Source organism: Tetranychus urticae, chromosome 3, assembly GCF_039701765.1.
Source record: "Tetranychus urticae isolate SD_2017Ah chromosome 3, NJAU_TeUrti_SD_1.0, whole genome shotgun sequence".
In the NCBI taxonomy this organism is placed as follows: domain Eukaryota; kingdom Metazoa; phylum Arthropoda; class Arachnida; order Trombidiformes; family Tetranychidae; genus Tetranychus; species Tetranychus urticae.
This window is the reverse complement of record NC_142960.1, coordinates 23013378-23030707: the sequence shown is the minus strand read 5'-3', so window position 1 is coordinate 23030707 and position 17330 is coordinate 23013378. Positions and strand designations below refer to the sequence as shown.

The 17330-nt window shown below is 30.6% G+C and overlaps 1 protein-coding gene across 1 annotated transcript in view; it reads right to left on the bottom strand.

Moving 5' to 3' along the window:
• Positions 1–67: 67 nt before the first annotated feature.
• The window catches only part of LOC107365223 (band 7 protein AGAP004871), a 34333-nt gene continuing 17070 nt past the window's right edge, over positions 68–17330 (bottom strand). Inside the window, exons 2-5 of the mRNA XM_015932699.3 lie at positions 3586–3689; positions 3335–3490; positions 1562–1821; positions 68–1290 (exon numbers count right to left, since the gene is read on the bottom strand). Of these exons, the coding sequence (XP_015788185.1) occupies positions 918–1290; positions 1562–1821; positions 3335–3490; positions 3586–3689 (893 nt within the window). The 3' untranslated portion in view covers positions 68–917. The remainder of the gene's footprint in view (positions 1291–1561; positions 1822–3334; positions 3491–3585; positions 3690–17330) is intronic.

The window sequence follows — 17330 nt, the reverse complement described above, 5'->3', positions numbered from 1 at the left end:
CGGAAACACTAGCTGCAACGACATCTATAGGAATAATATGAAATAAAGTACAATAATCCAATGGCGCTTTAATGAAACAAGATTGAAGGTTTTATTAAAGAAAAGATTTATCATTTTTTTTTGTTTTTAACAATCCGCTGTTAATATTAACGCGTTAATTTAACTCTCACGTTTACATTTCATCATTAATTTAGATTATGCATTTATATGTTTCCAACAATTCAGTTTCAGTTATCTAACAAAATGAGAGTGAAAGGAGAGAGATGGAGAGAGAGAGAGAGAAGATGAAAAGATAAAAGTTAAGAGGAAAACAAATTGATAAAGACATGTTAAAGATTATTCAAAGTGCTATTTAACATTAATTTTGATTATCATTCATCCAAACATGATTAATCCCATTGCAATTCTTGGTGCCTGTTGTGTCCTTTGGAGTAAAATTTTAATGCATTCGGTTTAAAGTTGGCCTCGGAAGATTCGTTCATTTGGACATCGGTAAGTTAGTTAAAAACAAATTAGGTTTGGATCAAAATTGCTTGCAATAAAAATATTTACACGTAATTGGCCCTGGATTAATTGTCACGTAATTAAACAAATGTTGAAATGGTTAGTCAAAAAAAGACTTGAAGAGTATTAGGTTTCTTTTTTTTCAAATTTGTAATCATTATCAAGTGTTATGGGTTCACGTTTGGTTGCAACTGAGTTTCTTGATGACACTTGATTGTAATTGGTAGTGTTTTTTATTTGTTTTTAAGCGATGTAAACGTTGTTGGAATACATCGGCGAGGCTGAAAAATGGGCAAAGCCAATGAAAATCTCCTCAACGCTTTATTTATATCAGGTTGTTGTTGTTTTTGCTGCTGCTGCTGCTGATTATGATGATGATAATTGTTTGATCTATTCGAGGCCAACCTTAATTGTCATTCACTTTCCAATCCTCGTCCTTCCAGAATTTCATCATCATTCGAACCGAAATCAATGGTTTCTTGAGTGGAATGGTGTCGATGTGAACTATGTTTATGATCTGCATCGACCACAAATCCTCTAAAAAGCTCCATTGGAACTGGAAATACGATGGTTGAATTTTTCTCGGCTGCTATTGAGTTAAGTGTTTGGAGGTATCTCAATTGTAAGGCTGCAGGAGAATCAGCAATTACCTCAGCAGCTTCCTTCAAAGCACGGGATGCTCTTTGTTCACCTTCAGCAGCAATAACCTTAGCACGAGCTTCTCGAGCGGCTTCAGCTTCAGCTGCCATAGCACGTTGCAATTGAACAGGTAAACGAACATCTTTACTGTAAAGTTAAAAAGATAAATTGATCAATTTAAATGTAATAAGAAACCAATAAAATCGGTAAACATGAAAATACTATTTTCCAATTGAATTACTAGATGATTAACTGAATGATATTGGCTACTTTTCATATTAACTGGCTTCATTGAATCACTTATTTGACTAAATCTGAATAATTAAAATTGAATCACATTACAGTTCATGTGAAATCATTCAGTATTCATCATCTAGTTAATTAGATTATCATTAAGTATCTTTTGATCCAAACTTACATTTCAACTCTTTCGACTTTAACTCCCCAAGAGTCAGTAGCTTCATCCAAACTTGATTGTATCATGTGACTGATTGATTCCCTTTCACTCAGAATTTCAGATAAATTTTTAGTACCCAAAACATTTCTCAGAGTTGTTGCTGCCAAGAGTCTTGTTGATCTCGCATAATCTTCAACATTAGATACTGAGGCAATTGCGTTGCTTATACGGAAATATACAACAGCATCCACAGCTACAGTTACAGAATCTTTAGATAGTATCTAGAATGGGAGTAAAGGAAGAGAGAAATGATTAATCAACAAATTTCTTTTACATCATGAAATTGAAATGATTGAATAAATAAATTAATGAATGAAATTAAAGGGAATAGGCATATAATTGAATTACATAAGTTGACAAAACATTCACTATAAACGAGTAGACGTTTTCAATTGAATAGAATCAACGATAAAACTCTAGATTTAATTAACCAAAATTTTCAAGTAATGGTAAGAAAGTAAACTTAATTATCAATAAATGTTTAATCCTTTTGCTAAATACAATTGGAGTTAAAGCTTGCTTATTATTCAGCTGATTATGCTTTCTAAAGCTCTCAAAAAAAACAATATTACGCTTTTATTTTCAAATAATAAGCTAGCAACTATTTAAAGATCAAATTAATTGGATCTCAAACTGGATACAATTGTATCGACTGATGATGAAATGTTTATCAGTAGATTGTTATTCCAGTTGATTATGTGAGAGAAACGAGGGAAAAGGCAAAAATAGTAACAAAATAAGGAAAGAAACAATGATTTCTGGTCGAGTTAATTAGATTGTAATCAAGAGAAACGAAATAATCAGGTTGATGATGTTTGATGATGTTTATCCTAATCAAGTGAACCTTAAATCGTCATTGTTGTTATTATAACAATCAGGTAACAGCAATTTAAAAGGGTAAAATGAAATGTTTATACATTAGATACGGTCAAGTAAATGGTCAAGTTGTTATAAGAATAAAAGATCACTAATAGGAACCCATCAAATAAGAAGAAGCAAAATACTCAACATGTATTACAATTTTCTGTAGGTTTGTTCAATATAAACATTTGATGCCTTTCAATGGTCAAGATGAAGGAAGAGAAAATGACGAGGAAAAAAGAGGAGAAATGAAGATGAAGAGAGAAAAAAAGGAAGAAGAATAGGTAAAGTTGATTGTAAGGGATTTTACCAATGATTTGTTACATTCTGTTGTTATCAGTCTGATCCCTACATTTATCCTTCAATGGTTACTGGTGAATACGATAAAAGACAACCCACAATGATCATCTTCTTCTCATCTTCATTTTCATCCTCAACCTTTTTTTTCTCTTTCACCTTTCAAGACTTTCCACTAAACGGAAAAAGAGTAAGTAACTCATCAGTGTAATGATAGCCATAATAATAATGATAATAATGTAATATTCTTCTTCGTCTCCAGCTCAGAGGCTTTTTTGTTCAGATGAATACTTTGAATGTTTATTGATCTCCTTTCCTCGTCACCTGCTTGTCCATCTTTTTTTGGTCATTTTCTCTTCCTTGATTACATACTTCAGGATTCTAGTTTTCCGTTTCCTCATCTATAAATAAAGCTTTTAGTTTGATATGCAGAAACGTTTATGAATACAAATTTTCACTTCTTGACCATCTTTAAGTTAGAAACCAGAGAAGCCTTTGATGATAATGAAAACGATGATGGAGAAATGATGCAGCTTTTCATGATAGTGATAATGATGGTTTGGAGGAAGTTAATACCTCTTGAGGAGGAACATCAAAAGAAACTGTCCTGAGGTCAACCTTGGAATAGGTATCAATACATGGAATGATAAAGAATATACCAGGTCCTCGAGCCCCACCGGTTACCAAACGACCTAATCGGAATATAACTGCTCTTTCATATTCTTGGACAACCTTTCACATGAAGATAAAGCAGAGACGAGAGAAGAAGGAATGAATAAAGAGATTAATAATGGTTAAATGATGAAAATGATTGGGTTATAACTTACCTTGATGCAGAAGAAAAGAGAAAATGGTAAACTTGTAATTATAAGTATCACAGAGATGAGTTTGAGTGAATAAGCGCAATAAGCTGGATCCTCTATAACATTTGCTGTAAATTAATCAAAAAATCGGGCAACAAACAATTAGATAATGTAATTAATTAACAAGATAATTAACGTCACCAGATAAATTAACAATATTAACAATGTACACAAAAATAAAATACTTTAGATGAAAAACAGAAAGTGAAAAACAAAACAAAGAACCAGTCGTCTGGTAATCACATGATAAGAAAGGAAAGAAAGGGTTTTGCTGTAAAGTAAGGGGTGATTACCATATCACGTAACAAACAAAAGGCAAAATCAAATTACGTTTTATGAATGCAAAAACAGACTCCAAATCATCGTTAAATTAACCAGGATTGACTCAATGATTTCTTGTAATAGTCAACATTATCAATAATCAGTTGACTCATTTACTATAAGATATTTTTGATTTTACTTGTAAAGAAAAGCATTCAACTGTTTTTTCAGTTACCAGGTTCAAAGCCTAGAAAGTGATCAAATGATATTGATGATAACGATTCAGAGTTGGATTGAATTGTAATGTAAAGATATTAAATTTAATGAAAGTTACCATGAAAATTGAGGAATAAAATTAAATCATTTGAACAGTTTATCTGTCCATTTACTTCTCAATTGATTCACCGTTCTTTACATTTTTCAGTAAAATTGACAATCTAGATCAAATGATTTGTGAAACGATCTTAGTTAATCAAATGCTAATGATCCATTGAAAGATCAATTTAGATGCCATCTGAAGTCAATCACCTTGAACAACAAAAAATAGACTGAAATCAAATCTAAAAACATTTGATTGTAATTTAATTTTCCAAAAAATCAACTCAATTTGTAGGTTTAACCAAACAAGGTCCAAACTACATTCAAAAGATGCAATATAAAGTGAAACGTATTTTGTCCATTTTTGATTAGATTACAATCAATTTTGCAAATGTAAAACTGAAAATCGGAGACAAAAATAGAAAAAATATTTCATCTGAATCAATAAATTATCAAATTGTCCAACACATTAAACCGAATCTAAAAATGGATGAAAGATGAATCCAAGTGAACCTTTGCTAATTGAAATTAACAGGTAAAAACAGTAAACAAAGGAAAAAATTACTCACAGTCTGTTGAATAAATGTTCACTTTCAAATGTTATCCATTTAAAATGAACATTAGTCAAGATTAAATCAACTTCAACAGCCATTAGCTTATCAGCCTAAAATCAAAGCGACTGTATAATGCAAATCTAAACCCAATAACTCCAAGTTTCACTTTACATTGAGTCCCAATCCAAGCATTGAAACAAAATGAATCAAACTCTAGTCAATAAAATAATCATCTTTCATCAGTTAGTCTTTTAATCAACTTAAGACTAATAATGACAAAAATAATCCAAAAACGGTTAAAATGTTTCAAAGCTGGTAAAAAAGGAGAACCATTTTTACACCAAACTTTAACAGTAAAATTACCGATTAACCAGAAAACCCATAAGTCTTGGACTGTTGATTAGGCCATCCAAGGTAGTGATAATCTTGATTGGATATCAATAATAGACTGAAACAATCTTTTAGCTGATTGCTTGTTCAGTAATCATTTATCAAGCAAGGCCTGAAAAGATGATGAAGAAGAGGGAAAACAAAAAAAAAGTGTTTACCAAATGGTGTAATGAAAACAAGATTAGACTGTTTATGGTTCCTTAATAATAATACATTATAAAATGGATTAAGAGGAATAGATTGATTCTTAAGGTTGACTGGTTAACTTTTTCCAGTAGCATTACTATTATTATCATTATTATTATTGCTACTATTATTGTTATTATATTTTTTTGGGTAACAACCACTAGATTCAGTATTGAGGTCTGAGGTTTGAGTAAAGAGGAAACCCAAATAACCTGATAATTCAATTACATTGAAGCAGAAAAAGAAGGGAAGAGAAACGAACAAGATGATGATTATCTTCCCAATGACATTTCGTTACAAGAAAGATGGTTTACAGTAAAGGAATGAGAAGAAGAAGAAACGAGTAAAAATGTCCAAAAGTAGAGTTGGAAAATTGATTCGATAAAGTTGCACTTATTCACTGTATTTTTGGGTTCCTCTTCAACTTTTGTCCAGTCAATTTAAAAGGTCAAATTAAAAAACCTTTACTTTTGCCTCTTCTGGTCACTGGACAATATCAATACTGTCAACTCATCACCATCATCATTACATTATTATTAATAAAGAGACAGTTCAATAGCAACCTGTCCAATTCATGGTTCACTTGAATATAAAATAAGATGAAATGTTGGTCGAGAAGAAGAAACATTTTTCTTTTCCACCAATTCAATGGTCAAATGAGTAGAACCAAATAGATGAACAAATTTACAGTAAATTTAAATGCATTAATGTTAAACAGTTTGATATAAGTGAAAATGAACCCAAAATGAAATTCAATTTGAATGAGTGAAGCAAAAAAAGTTATCAGTACACCAAATGTACATAATAATGTGAACCTTTCCAGCAAACCTGAGCAACATCAATAACATTTACATAATCAACTTGATTATTGTCATCTATTAACAAACCAAATATCGATTTGACCTCAACTGCCGATAATTCAATTTAAACTCGAAAAATAAAAGAAACAAAATGTTGAACCTTTTCTCATAATTTCATTTTCACTTTTAATCCAAAATTTTGCTTCCAAGTTCATCTTTCAACAAAAGGCTACAATCCAATCATTTTATCCTCTTTCCAGATGAAAATTCAATCTAAAGCATTTCAATATTTTGCTCAGAAAAAATGTTGACCCAAATTTCATCTCCAAATCGTCATTCCATGAAAAATTTCAAAATTTTTTCTCCTTTTTTCCAATTTTCGCTTTGAAAACATTTCTTTTCAATCTTTTTATCTCAAACTTGCAGCTAAAGATTGACTAAAGCATTGAACAAATTATCGTTTCTAGTTCAATTCATTGAATTCATCTTGTTATCCATTTATAAAACTGTTGTATTATCGCTTTGAATCTCAAATGATGCTGATGATAGTAATAACAATTAGCCTTGCATGACAGGCAAAACAATGAATTAACTGAAGCAAAATTAAAATTACAAAAAAGGAACCAGAAACAAGGAAAAGAGTAGAAGAAAAAAAAGATTAATAAATAAAATTAATTTTCATCACAATTTAAAAATGGTTTCATAATTTTCTTTGTTCTCAAACTATTGTTTTGCCACAATTTGCTTCACCAATAATTCAACCCTCAACATTCACGAAACTCTTATTATCATAAAATTGAACTCCCAGCTTGACCAATCCTTTTTATCCTTCCCAGCACACAAAAGGCATTTGCTTGTAACAAGATTAATTAATAAATGGAAACCATTGTCTAACTGAATCAGGGTTATCATCATTATCAAATTGATAAAGTTAATTGTTGACTGAACAAAAGATGAATCTTTGAATACACTTTCCCTTCGCCTTTAACCTTTCCCATTTCAAACGAATTTCAATTCCAATGAATAATCAGAATCTTTTTATCCCAAAATGAATCAAAGTGAAAAAAACTAAAAATTCAACTTTTCTTTTCTGGTTTTTTCATCGACAATTCTGGATTAACCTTAATTAAGATGAATGAGTTAAGCTTCAAGTTGAAACGATTCATTAAGCTCTTTATTAACCATTTCATATCAATATTTTTTATCCTCAAATGAATTGAATGGACAACATGAATCTTGAGTTTCGAAAATGGAAATTCGTCTTTTTTCCAAAAGTTAATTACTTTTGATTGGTTAATGGAAATTAATTTATTCAAGTTTAGTCTTTTCGTGTTCGCCTTAATTTACATTCAAAGGCAACTTTAATCAAGTAAATTGAGTTTAATCTCAGGAGTTGGAATGAAATGTTCATTGTTCAATTAAAGTTAATCGAAGAATGAAAAGCATTCCAAGTGTTGTCACCAAATGGACAATTTACCTTAATCCGCCATCAATTTACTGATTAAAAGAGATTCACGATTTTTTGTCATTTGTCAGAATCGAGATTATCTTGAGTTGGCTTTTTGTTTTTTCACTGATTAGTTGATGAAGGTAAATAGGAAAATTGTATTTAATTGTATATTCTTGTTCAACATTATCTTCAAACTAATATTGTTATTAAGGTTGACTTGGCTACTGTAATGATGATAAAGATTTGACCATCACAGGATAAAGTGACATTCATTATCGGTTGGTCAACATGAGTTTCAAATGTACCTTCAGTTGTCCATTCCTTGCTTGACTCGAGTCCATTAAAAGTGACTGTTATAATATTCATCATTATTATCATTGTCAACAAGCTAATGTCATCAATTTATCATAAGATAATGTTCAATGAAAAGTGGAATAATTAATGGACAGAATCATCATGCAATCCTTTTCTGGTTAAAAAACCAAATGTTGACATTTCCTTTCTTATCCAAGAAATGATTGAAAATGAGATTTCATTTCAACTTTTATTCTGTTTAAGGTTTGAATTGTTGATCAATCACAATCGACAGTTAAATTGATTGAAGCAATTTAGTTGATCAGCTTGATCGAGTTGATCTTCAATTAAACATTTAAACACTTTAAACGGATTTCAAGTTTGATGGGAAAAGAGCGTAAAAATAGAAAAGTTTTTTAAGATATTTTCCTTGGAGTTACTTTTATCTTATTTTTCCAAGTTATTCGTCCATAAAGAAGGAGATTATCATTGTCAGATGATCAGTTTATCAACATTTCAGGTGAAGACGAAACTGAATGTTGAAAAGTTCAAGTTGAAAGATGAATGTCAACCCAACATGTCTTGACTTTTTAGTTTTCATTTTTTTCTTTCTTCTTCTTGTTCGCTTTTTTACATCATTTTCATTTCACTTGATAATTATGTGAACTAAATTATGATCAACCTTTCATTTTAACCAGAACTTGATCAGTTTATTAAAAGAAATGAAAAGTTGAAAGTTAGACAAACATGAAACAAAAGAAGAGGTAAAAAAAGGAAGAAAAGAGCAAAATTTTGATCGTTAATTAAGGACTAATCATAATCCATGCTTTAACAATCATTATATCAACTCAATTCTAGATGAAGATGGAAGATGAAAAAAACGAGAAAAACTCTAATTAAACTTATTATCTTGATGAATCTTTTCTTGTACAACTATTAACTTTCACTCATTTTTAGGCCTTTCCCATCTCATTTTTCACTTTCATCATCAACATGATAATCATGATTAACATGAATCAACCTCCGCCTAAGAATGTTGATTGGCAAAAGACAAAAGACAAATGACAAACAAATGCAAGAGTCGAAAATTCTGGTTCAATGTAAGTCAAGAAAAGAGATTTGAATGCTCAATGAATCGGCATGAAAGGTTAACCATTTCCTAAGGATAATGAAAAATATTTTTTCTCAAAATCATTCATTTCTAAAGAAATTTGAACGATGGAAAATGTTGAGCGATTTGTGAGAAAAACTTCAGAAGAGATTGAACATTGTTTAATTATTGATCAACTTTGGCAACAATTTCTATTCCTTTCGACACTCTTTCAGAATCTAAATTTGAACCATTAATTTGATTATTGATGTTGAATGGAGAAACCATTGGCAGATTAAGATGATAAACTGTTGGCTTTAATATCGGTTTACAGTGATTATATTGACTTTTTGTGGTCACCCAAAAAGGCCTTAATTTGTTTGCCTCACTGGATGATAATCACTCTCTTTTATCTCATCATTATCTTCCATGATGATGATCATGATTATGACCAGGAATATTATCATTCCTTCATCTTGTTCCCTGGTTCACTAAGTAAACCTAATTGGATCAATCATTGAACCCATAATAGCATATCTATTCAACCTGACTCGACAGAAGGAACTGATTGGTCAGTTTAAGGAAAACAACAATGAAAAAGAAGCAAAATAAAAAGAGAAACTCAAAGATAATATCTGAGAGTTTCATCTTGCAAGAAGAAGAAGAAGAAGAAGAAGATGGATTCTTGATGATGAAGATAGAGGAGAGGGAAAAGGATGAAACAAAAAAAGGGACAAAAAGCCAAAAGCAAAGTTCATCAGATATCATTTGAGACTTTACTTGATGGAGGAAACTGGAGAGGAAAATGAAGATAAAGATGAAGAAGAAGAAATGAAAAAGTCGAAAGTCTTTTATGTGTTATCAACAATAATTCAGAGTTGCCATGATAAGACTGAAAGGAGAATGGAACAAGATTAAAGAAGAAAAAAGCTGAGATGTGAATTATTAAGAGTCGAGTCTTTATCGTCATCATTTGGGTTAACATTGAAATTGGACAATTTTTACTGTCATTTGATAAAATAATGTCGAGATTATCGTCTTGTATTTTCATCAGGAAATGCAACTGAAAACTTTTCTCCATTCGTTGAATGGTTATGATGATTCTGAGGATAATGTTGAAGATGAGAGGAGAAGAAAAAAAAGGTTTATTCTGTTGAAAGGATGACAAGATGATGAATGGATGGAAGAGGGTTTGTCAAGACTCTTGAAGACAAAAACTGATCAAATACAGATTATTTGTTCATTTGTTTTAACCTTTAAACCAAGGATTGGAGAGAAGAGACAAAAAGTAAAAGATTGTGACAATTAAATTATCGCTTAAACAATTGGCAAGGAAAAGCATTGAAACTGAGAAACTCTTTAACAAATGTATTAACGTTTGATCAATCAATCATGAAGAGTGAAAAGGAAAACATTGGAAATCTTTTAAATCAACATTTCGCTTTCAAATGGACATTAAAATGACCGCAAGTATCGAGGATATTTCAATGAATATTAACAGGGAAAAGTATCAAATTAAAAGTATCGCATATCTGATGCATCTCAAGATAATCTCAATGGTTTTACTTTACATTTTGTTTCGCATTTTAACCCATTAAATTAATATCTGATGCAAATTTAATGATCATTATGATGAGCTGATAAAAGTTGAGGCTCAATTTTATTCACCCTTTTATTGGTCTTAATTCAGTTTACCTTTTATAATCTGATTAAAGGTTGCTTGGTAAAATATTGACAGAAAAATCTATAAAATCTCAAATTCTGATCATTGATTACTTGAAATTGCCAAATGAATAGCAATGAAACTTTTCGCGAAATTTTAGCTTCTTGTTAGTTTAGTGATCAACTTGTTTCTGAACGCTTCAACGATTCAAGAAATGTTTTTTAGATAATACTTCAAGACAACGTTTTTTGGGTGAACATGAAATATCAGCAAAAGTAATTTTCTTGTTGAAACAAAACTCGAAAGTTGAAACAGAATCGCAAACATTTTGGAAATGAACTGAAGAAATAAATCTATCTTACCCATTCTTAAATGATAAGGAAGAGGTAAGAAATTGCCTTAAAAAGGTAAATCGTTTTATCTAATATAGTTCCGTAGCTTGAATCCGATAGTATTCGCAGAATTCGATAATCATCTCACGTGAAATTGAATAAAGAGAAGTACCGGGCGTTTTTTCATTTTACGCCCTTTTGCAGGCATAACTCACGAACGGTTAGTGCTACAAACCTTAGACTTGAACCATATGCTTATCCAGATTGAAAAACCATAAGTTAGAACGCTCACGGTCATTCAAAGTCAATTCTTTATTTGACCTCTAATTGACATTGGAAGGTCCTTATCTGAAACCGAAAAATTTTTCTGACCCGATAATGTTAGTCACATGTTCATAACTCATACTGGCTAAAAGAAGTCTCGAAGATTCGATTTGCTACTAAAGTAGATCTTGAAGCTCTGTCGGATTATGTCAACGACTCTAGATCTCTTAAAAGTGCTGATTGGTACATAAGACTGCCACATGATGCTGTGCGAGCGCTAGATATTATTCTCCGTGCTAGTTCTCCGGTGAATTAGGAAATTTCATATTTCCTAAATCTGAGCATACTGACTCTATCAACATCGGCTGTGGTAAACAAGACATAAGTGGACATTACTTATATGTTATGTTAAGTTAAGTTAAGCTTCTGATCGATTAATGCGTTAAAAACAAGAACAGAGCTGTAAATCACCGTCAAAAAGTTGTAGAAAATCATAACGTCAAAGGGTTTATCAAGGGTTTCCGTCGAATCCACCTAAGCCCAATATTTTTGCAGAATACACGGGATGCAAATGCTGATCGGAATCGGAACAGGTGAATTCATGAGCAGCCACTTTTCTACCCTCGCTCCTCTCCAAACAATTTTCCTTATTCTTTATCACTCATTTTTTTATTGTTAAACATTAATTTTAATTATTTAATGAATTGATAAAACTTGCAATGTTGAGTTAAAGCAAAAATTAGCTTTTCATTTTGAAAATGACTGTTTTGGAGTAAAATTGTTTCATTCAAGTCGACAACGAAACACAATTCATCTGTAAAATGTCTAAACCAATTGTAATAACCAAATTTACATAATTGTTACCGTAAATTGTTGATTCTTTGACAGATTCTTTGATTTCTTTACCAAAATTCTAATTCAGTTTCATTTTTTTCCTTCTCTCCTCAACAAAAACATATTCAACCAAATGTAAAGAGAATCGAGCAAAAATAACGAAATAAAATTATCTTGTTATCATTATCATATTAATAACAATATCGGTTAAACAGTAAAATGTCATAAACATGAGAATCACAATTTGAATAAAATTATCATTTTATTAGCATTTCCCATCCATTGAGGTTGCATGTAATAATGAATGGTAAAAAGTGTTGTCCAGAGAAGAAAAAAATTGTTTACTCATTGAATTATAATTAATTGCAAATTAATTAACTCATCAGTTAAGGTCAACCATTTTCGTTGCTTCTTTTACGTTGATTAATCAACTTTTTTGTTCACACATTTTTTGGGACTCTTTTTGTTTCCACTTTAATGTTTCCACTTTGATCAATGAAAGATTAATTATCGCAAAGGTTAATCGTTTGATAATCAATTGTTAATCAATATTGAGTCTGTCAATGGACAGTGTTAATTGTTGTCAATGGCTTCTTCAGTCGTTTATCAAATTAACATTGATTTACTTTACAATTGGCATTATTGGTGAGATGAGAAGACAAAAAATGGAGAAAAGTCTTTTCTCGATTCTTCATTTCTTTCAGTGTTTGGTCATCAAAATGACAATGATAATGATTTTGATGGTCAACAAAAGGCTGTTTTTGTTGCCTAAAATGAGGTTCAAATTAGGTTCACTTGGAGTGAACAAAAGTGTAAAACAATTTAATAAATTGCTGATGTTAAACAGTTTCAGAAGTTTTTTTTTTATTCCAATTCTGTTCACAATTTTACTCACAATTTATTAGCTTGTTAATCAGAGAGACAAAAGTGGAAAGAAAAGGCAATGAATGAATCACTCTGAATGTGAGTTTAAAAAAATTGTTAAATTTTCTTTTCTTTTCTCCTTTTCTCTTGAATGATGAACAACGGGAAGAACCATCAACATGATGAAAGTAAAAGTTATTCTTGGCTTTGCCCTGATAACATTTGAAAAGATGATGAAGACGGAAAAGGACAAGAAAAAGGCGAAACAAAGGATGATGAAGATGAGAAGGATGAAAGGCGAGAAAGTCAAGAATCAATGTTGGATGTTAAACAATGATAAATGGAGGAAGAAAAGTCTTCAATTGAAGGTAAAGAAATGAAGATGAAGATGTAAATGGTTGACATTAAAATAGAAAAGACGAAAATCGAAAATTTTGAACATTTCTTGTTTTTCCATCATTTCGAGTAAATTCATCTTTTCATTTTCATTTCTTTTTCACTCTCATTTCCAGTTGATTTGTTTTAATGATGATTGTTTACCATTAAAAATCAATTCCTCAACAATTCGTAATCATTATTAAAACTATTATTATCGCTATTATTACAACTTTTTATAAGCATTCCCTGTAAATGATAAAGTGTCAGTAGCATTGGAATGAAAAGTTTGGAAGAAACAAAAAAGAGAAAAAATAAAATTCTTTTTTTCTTCTTGTTTTTACCTTCAACTTTTCCTTTCTTTTTCTTCTTCTTCTTCTTTTTCTTGATTTTTCCCTTTTCTGTCACAGTTGAACATTGAAAGATCTGAATTGAGGAATAAAAATTTTCTGGTTAACACCATAAATCAATGTAATAATACTGGAAACGAAGTGAAGGAAAGAGGAAAAGTAAATGGAAAGAAATGCTTCTTTGCTTACATCTTGTGCTTCGATTCAAAGTTATCGTTAGTTTTGTTAAATGATTAACAATCCAATGGTACAATAGCTTATTCACGCCCAATAAATATACGCTCAACTTATTTGTATCTTATCATCTTGATCACCATCATTATCATCATCATCTCCTCCATTATGTTCACACCTTGTTTCGATCCCTTTAGATGTTGGCCAAAAAAGGAATCCCAAAGCATTCAGATTATCTTCATGTTAATTCCCTGTTGACCTTTTCTCTGCTTTTTGCTTCATTGTCAATCAACGATTTTCATGACTTTCTTTTTTATTCATCTCATTAATTAACGAGAAAATTTAGATTTTAATTGTTCTAAAGTGGCGACATTTGTGTGAAGAGTTTCATGGAAAATTTGTCAACTTTTTTATCCAAACTTGATAATTTTACTGCATCTTAATGCAACATCAAATGTTGCTCTTGGTACTTTTCATGATTTGCTGATTTACTCTGTGAAATGAAATTCTTGTTGAGTTACGTCAACTGATAAAACTGCTAAGTTATCAATCAAGTTATGATCACTTTACTTCTGGCTCATCATTTATTGTAACCAAGTTTAGACAAAAGTTTGTCAGTAAACCTGAAATGCTGATAAAGTCAACTGAATGGCTTGAACGAGTCAAGGCTTAAAGTCATTCGAGATCAACATTTGCTTCAGTATAAATGAACACTGATTTATTTTTAGTGAATTAAGAGGATTAAATGGAACGGATTGAGCTAAGCTATTTTATTTCCAACTTGATTTGGCGAAAAATGAAAAAAAATTAAACAAAATAATCTGTATTTTCATGAGCATTTCGTATATCAGGTTGCTTATGTTAGTAATGATTGCAAGAAAATCATCAAAACGAATTGTCAATCGAATTTTCGCATTAATATTTTTTTCTAATTAGCATCTAGCAACTTTCTGAAAATCTGCGGCAATTCATGTTTCCTGAAATACTTGATTTTGCATTCAGGGAAATAACATGAAACTATGTGAACATATTGCTGATTTCGTTGGATGTGTAAGAGTTATGATTTCAACCATTTTTCATTTTACATGTTTTCTGTAATCTGATGAATTTTTAGAAACATTAAATGAGGAATGAATGCTTGAAATTGTTCTGCAAAAAATGTGCGAAGTCGACAGTCAGCATGCTGAGGTCATCGAGGTTCATCAGTTGTGGTTGAATGATTGATTCTCATCATTTCTTTTGAAAACAGTTTAACTCAAGCCATTCAATATAATCCTCTTAACTCACTCGAGTAGAGCAATATTCATTTATATCAGACTCATTCCAACTCGAACCATTGTATAATTGTTTTTGCATTATAACTACAATAAGAAACTGATTAAACCAGAAAAAAACTGGTTCATCATCGACTACAAAATATCAATTTGCAGCAGATCTACACTGTACTTGCACACCGAATAAAACCTGTCGGAAGAAATTATGTTTTTGTAAATTAATTATTTTCTTTATAAATGCAAATTGATTTGAATTTTTCGGTCGAAACATTTGAGGTAAGACAAAATAGCTTAAACCACTTCAGATTCAAGATTTCTTCTTGCTTGAATGTTGCTTGAAGTAAACAGAAACAAATTTTACGCTGTTTTTCAATTCTGTTAATGATTTCTTGGTAACTTTTCGCGTCAAATCCACCTACATGCACAAATTAGGATTCACAGTTGAAAGATTGTTCGTTGGATGTTTTTTCATGGATGAGATGAATCTCTAGGTGTTTAATTGCCTATCACCATAAAATAGTTTATTATTGAAGCGTTACAATTTTGTGCCATTTCCTTACAAAGGTTACTTGTTTCTTTATTTCTAGCTTTTGTCCGAAATGCAAAAATGTTAGAGAAGAATTAATTTTATTTTTGAAATCATCAACTAAATTTGCATGAGAAAAAGTTTCAAAGAAAAGGCCATTTTGCCTATTCCTGACATCACCTAACTAAAGTTGTTATAATCCTAATAAAGTGAAGTGTTGAAATTCGTTAAAAAAATGATTGAACATTGAATCAAAAGACATTACAAAAGTAACAAAAGAGTCGCATTAAAAAAGCTGATTAAAGTTATGACTTTGATTCGAAGCTAATAAAAGTTGAAACGGGAAAAGAGTTGAACCTATTTTTGCTTAACCTGCAAGAAAGGTTGAACAACAAATTTGCTCTCATGATTAACCCTGTTTCATAAGCAATTTGCTTTCTTCACTAATAATATCAATCAACAGTTTGATTACCCATTTGGCTCTAAAATTAATCTCCTAAATTATTCAATTCTCAATTAACATAACTAATGCGCCAAAGTAACCCAGCAAAGGAACGAAACAAGAAAAGGAAAGGAAAAAAAATGAACATGAAATAATCAAAGTTATCACGAAAGCAGCAAAAAGCAGCAAAAAAGTTCTCGCAAAACAAGCAAAGGATTGAACCATTTAAGTATACTTTAAAGTTGACAAATCAGCAAACAATAAATCAACAATAATGTAACACAATAATAATCATTAATCAACAACAATTTGGTTAAATATTTTCGTGTGTTTGCCAACACTAAAAAGCACAGCACAAGAATAAAAACAACAAAAGGTAAACGAAGGACAACATTTACTATCAACTCGCAATTGCCGTTCCTTCCAGCAAATTAATTACTCTCAATAGATTAATGTTATTAATACAAAAATGGCAACAAAAGTTCGTACATTTTAATAAATAGAATAATAATAATTATCTCAATAATTATCTTCATAATTCTCATTATAACCATTATCAAAGTAGCAAGTAAAAAGATCGATACTAATGAGTTTCTTCACTTGTTCAACTTTTCCCTCTCAATCTTTTCATGTTTTTTTCCCTTTACTCTTCATACTTTCACATTTGGTTCCACAAAATTTGGATAAAACTGTTTTTTTTGATCTTTTTTTGCTGCTCATGAAAATTCGGTTCAACTTTTGTCTTTCCTTTTTCAACGGCAAATCCTAATAAACGATAAGCAAACACACAAAAAGATTCCATGAGCCATGAAAAATCACCATCAATCAACTTGGTATTATATCATTACTAAATGTATCACTCACTATCTGGAAACAGGGAAAAGGAAAAAAGGCTGAGAGAAAAAAAAATGTTGAATAGAACCAATATTAACATTCTTATTATCGAAAAAGGTTCAATGTATTCAAATGGATATAACATGAGCTAAGGTTATCGATGAAACATTTCAATCATTTTAAGGTTCGTTTTTCGTCTTCAACCTCTTTGGGTTAATCAACTTAAAAACTGGTTCCTTTTCAAACTTGATAATGTTTACAGTCAAGAAAACAAATGTTTGGAATTTTGAATAAACTCATTTTCAGAACTTTCTCAATCCTTCATATCTTTACTGTTTGTCTTTGTCATTATTATAACAGGAAAATGTTTTCCCAAAAATAAGAAAAATTTGGTAAATTAAAATGAGGCAAAAAAGAGATTAAAAAGTTGAACC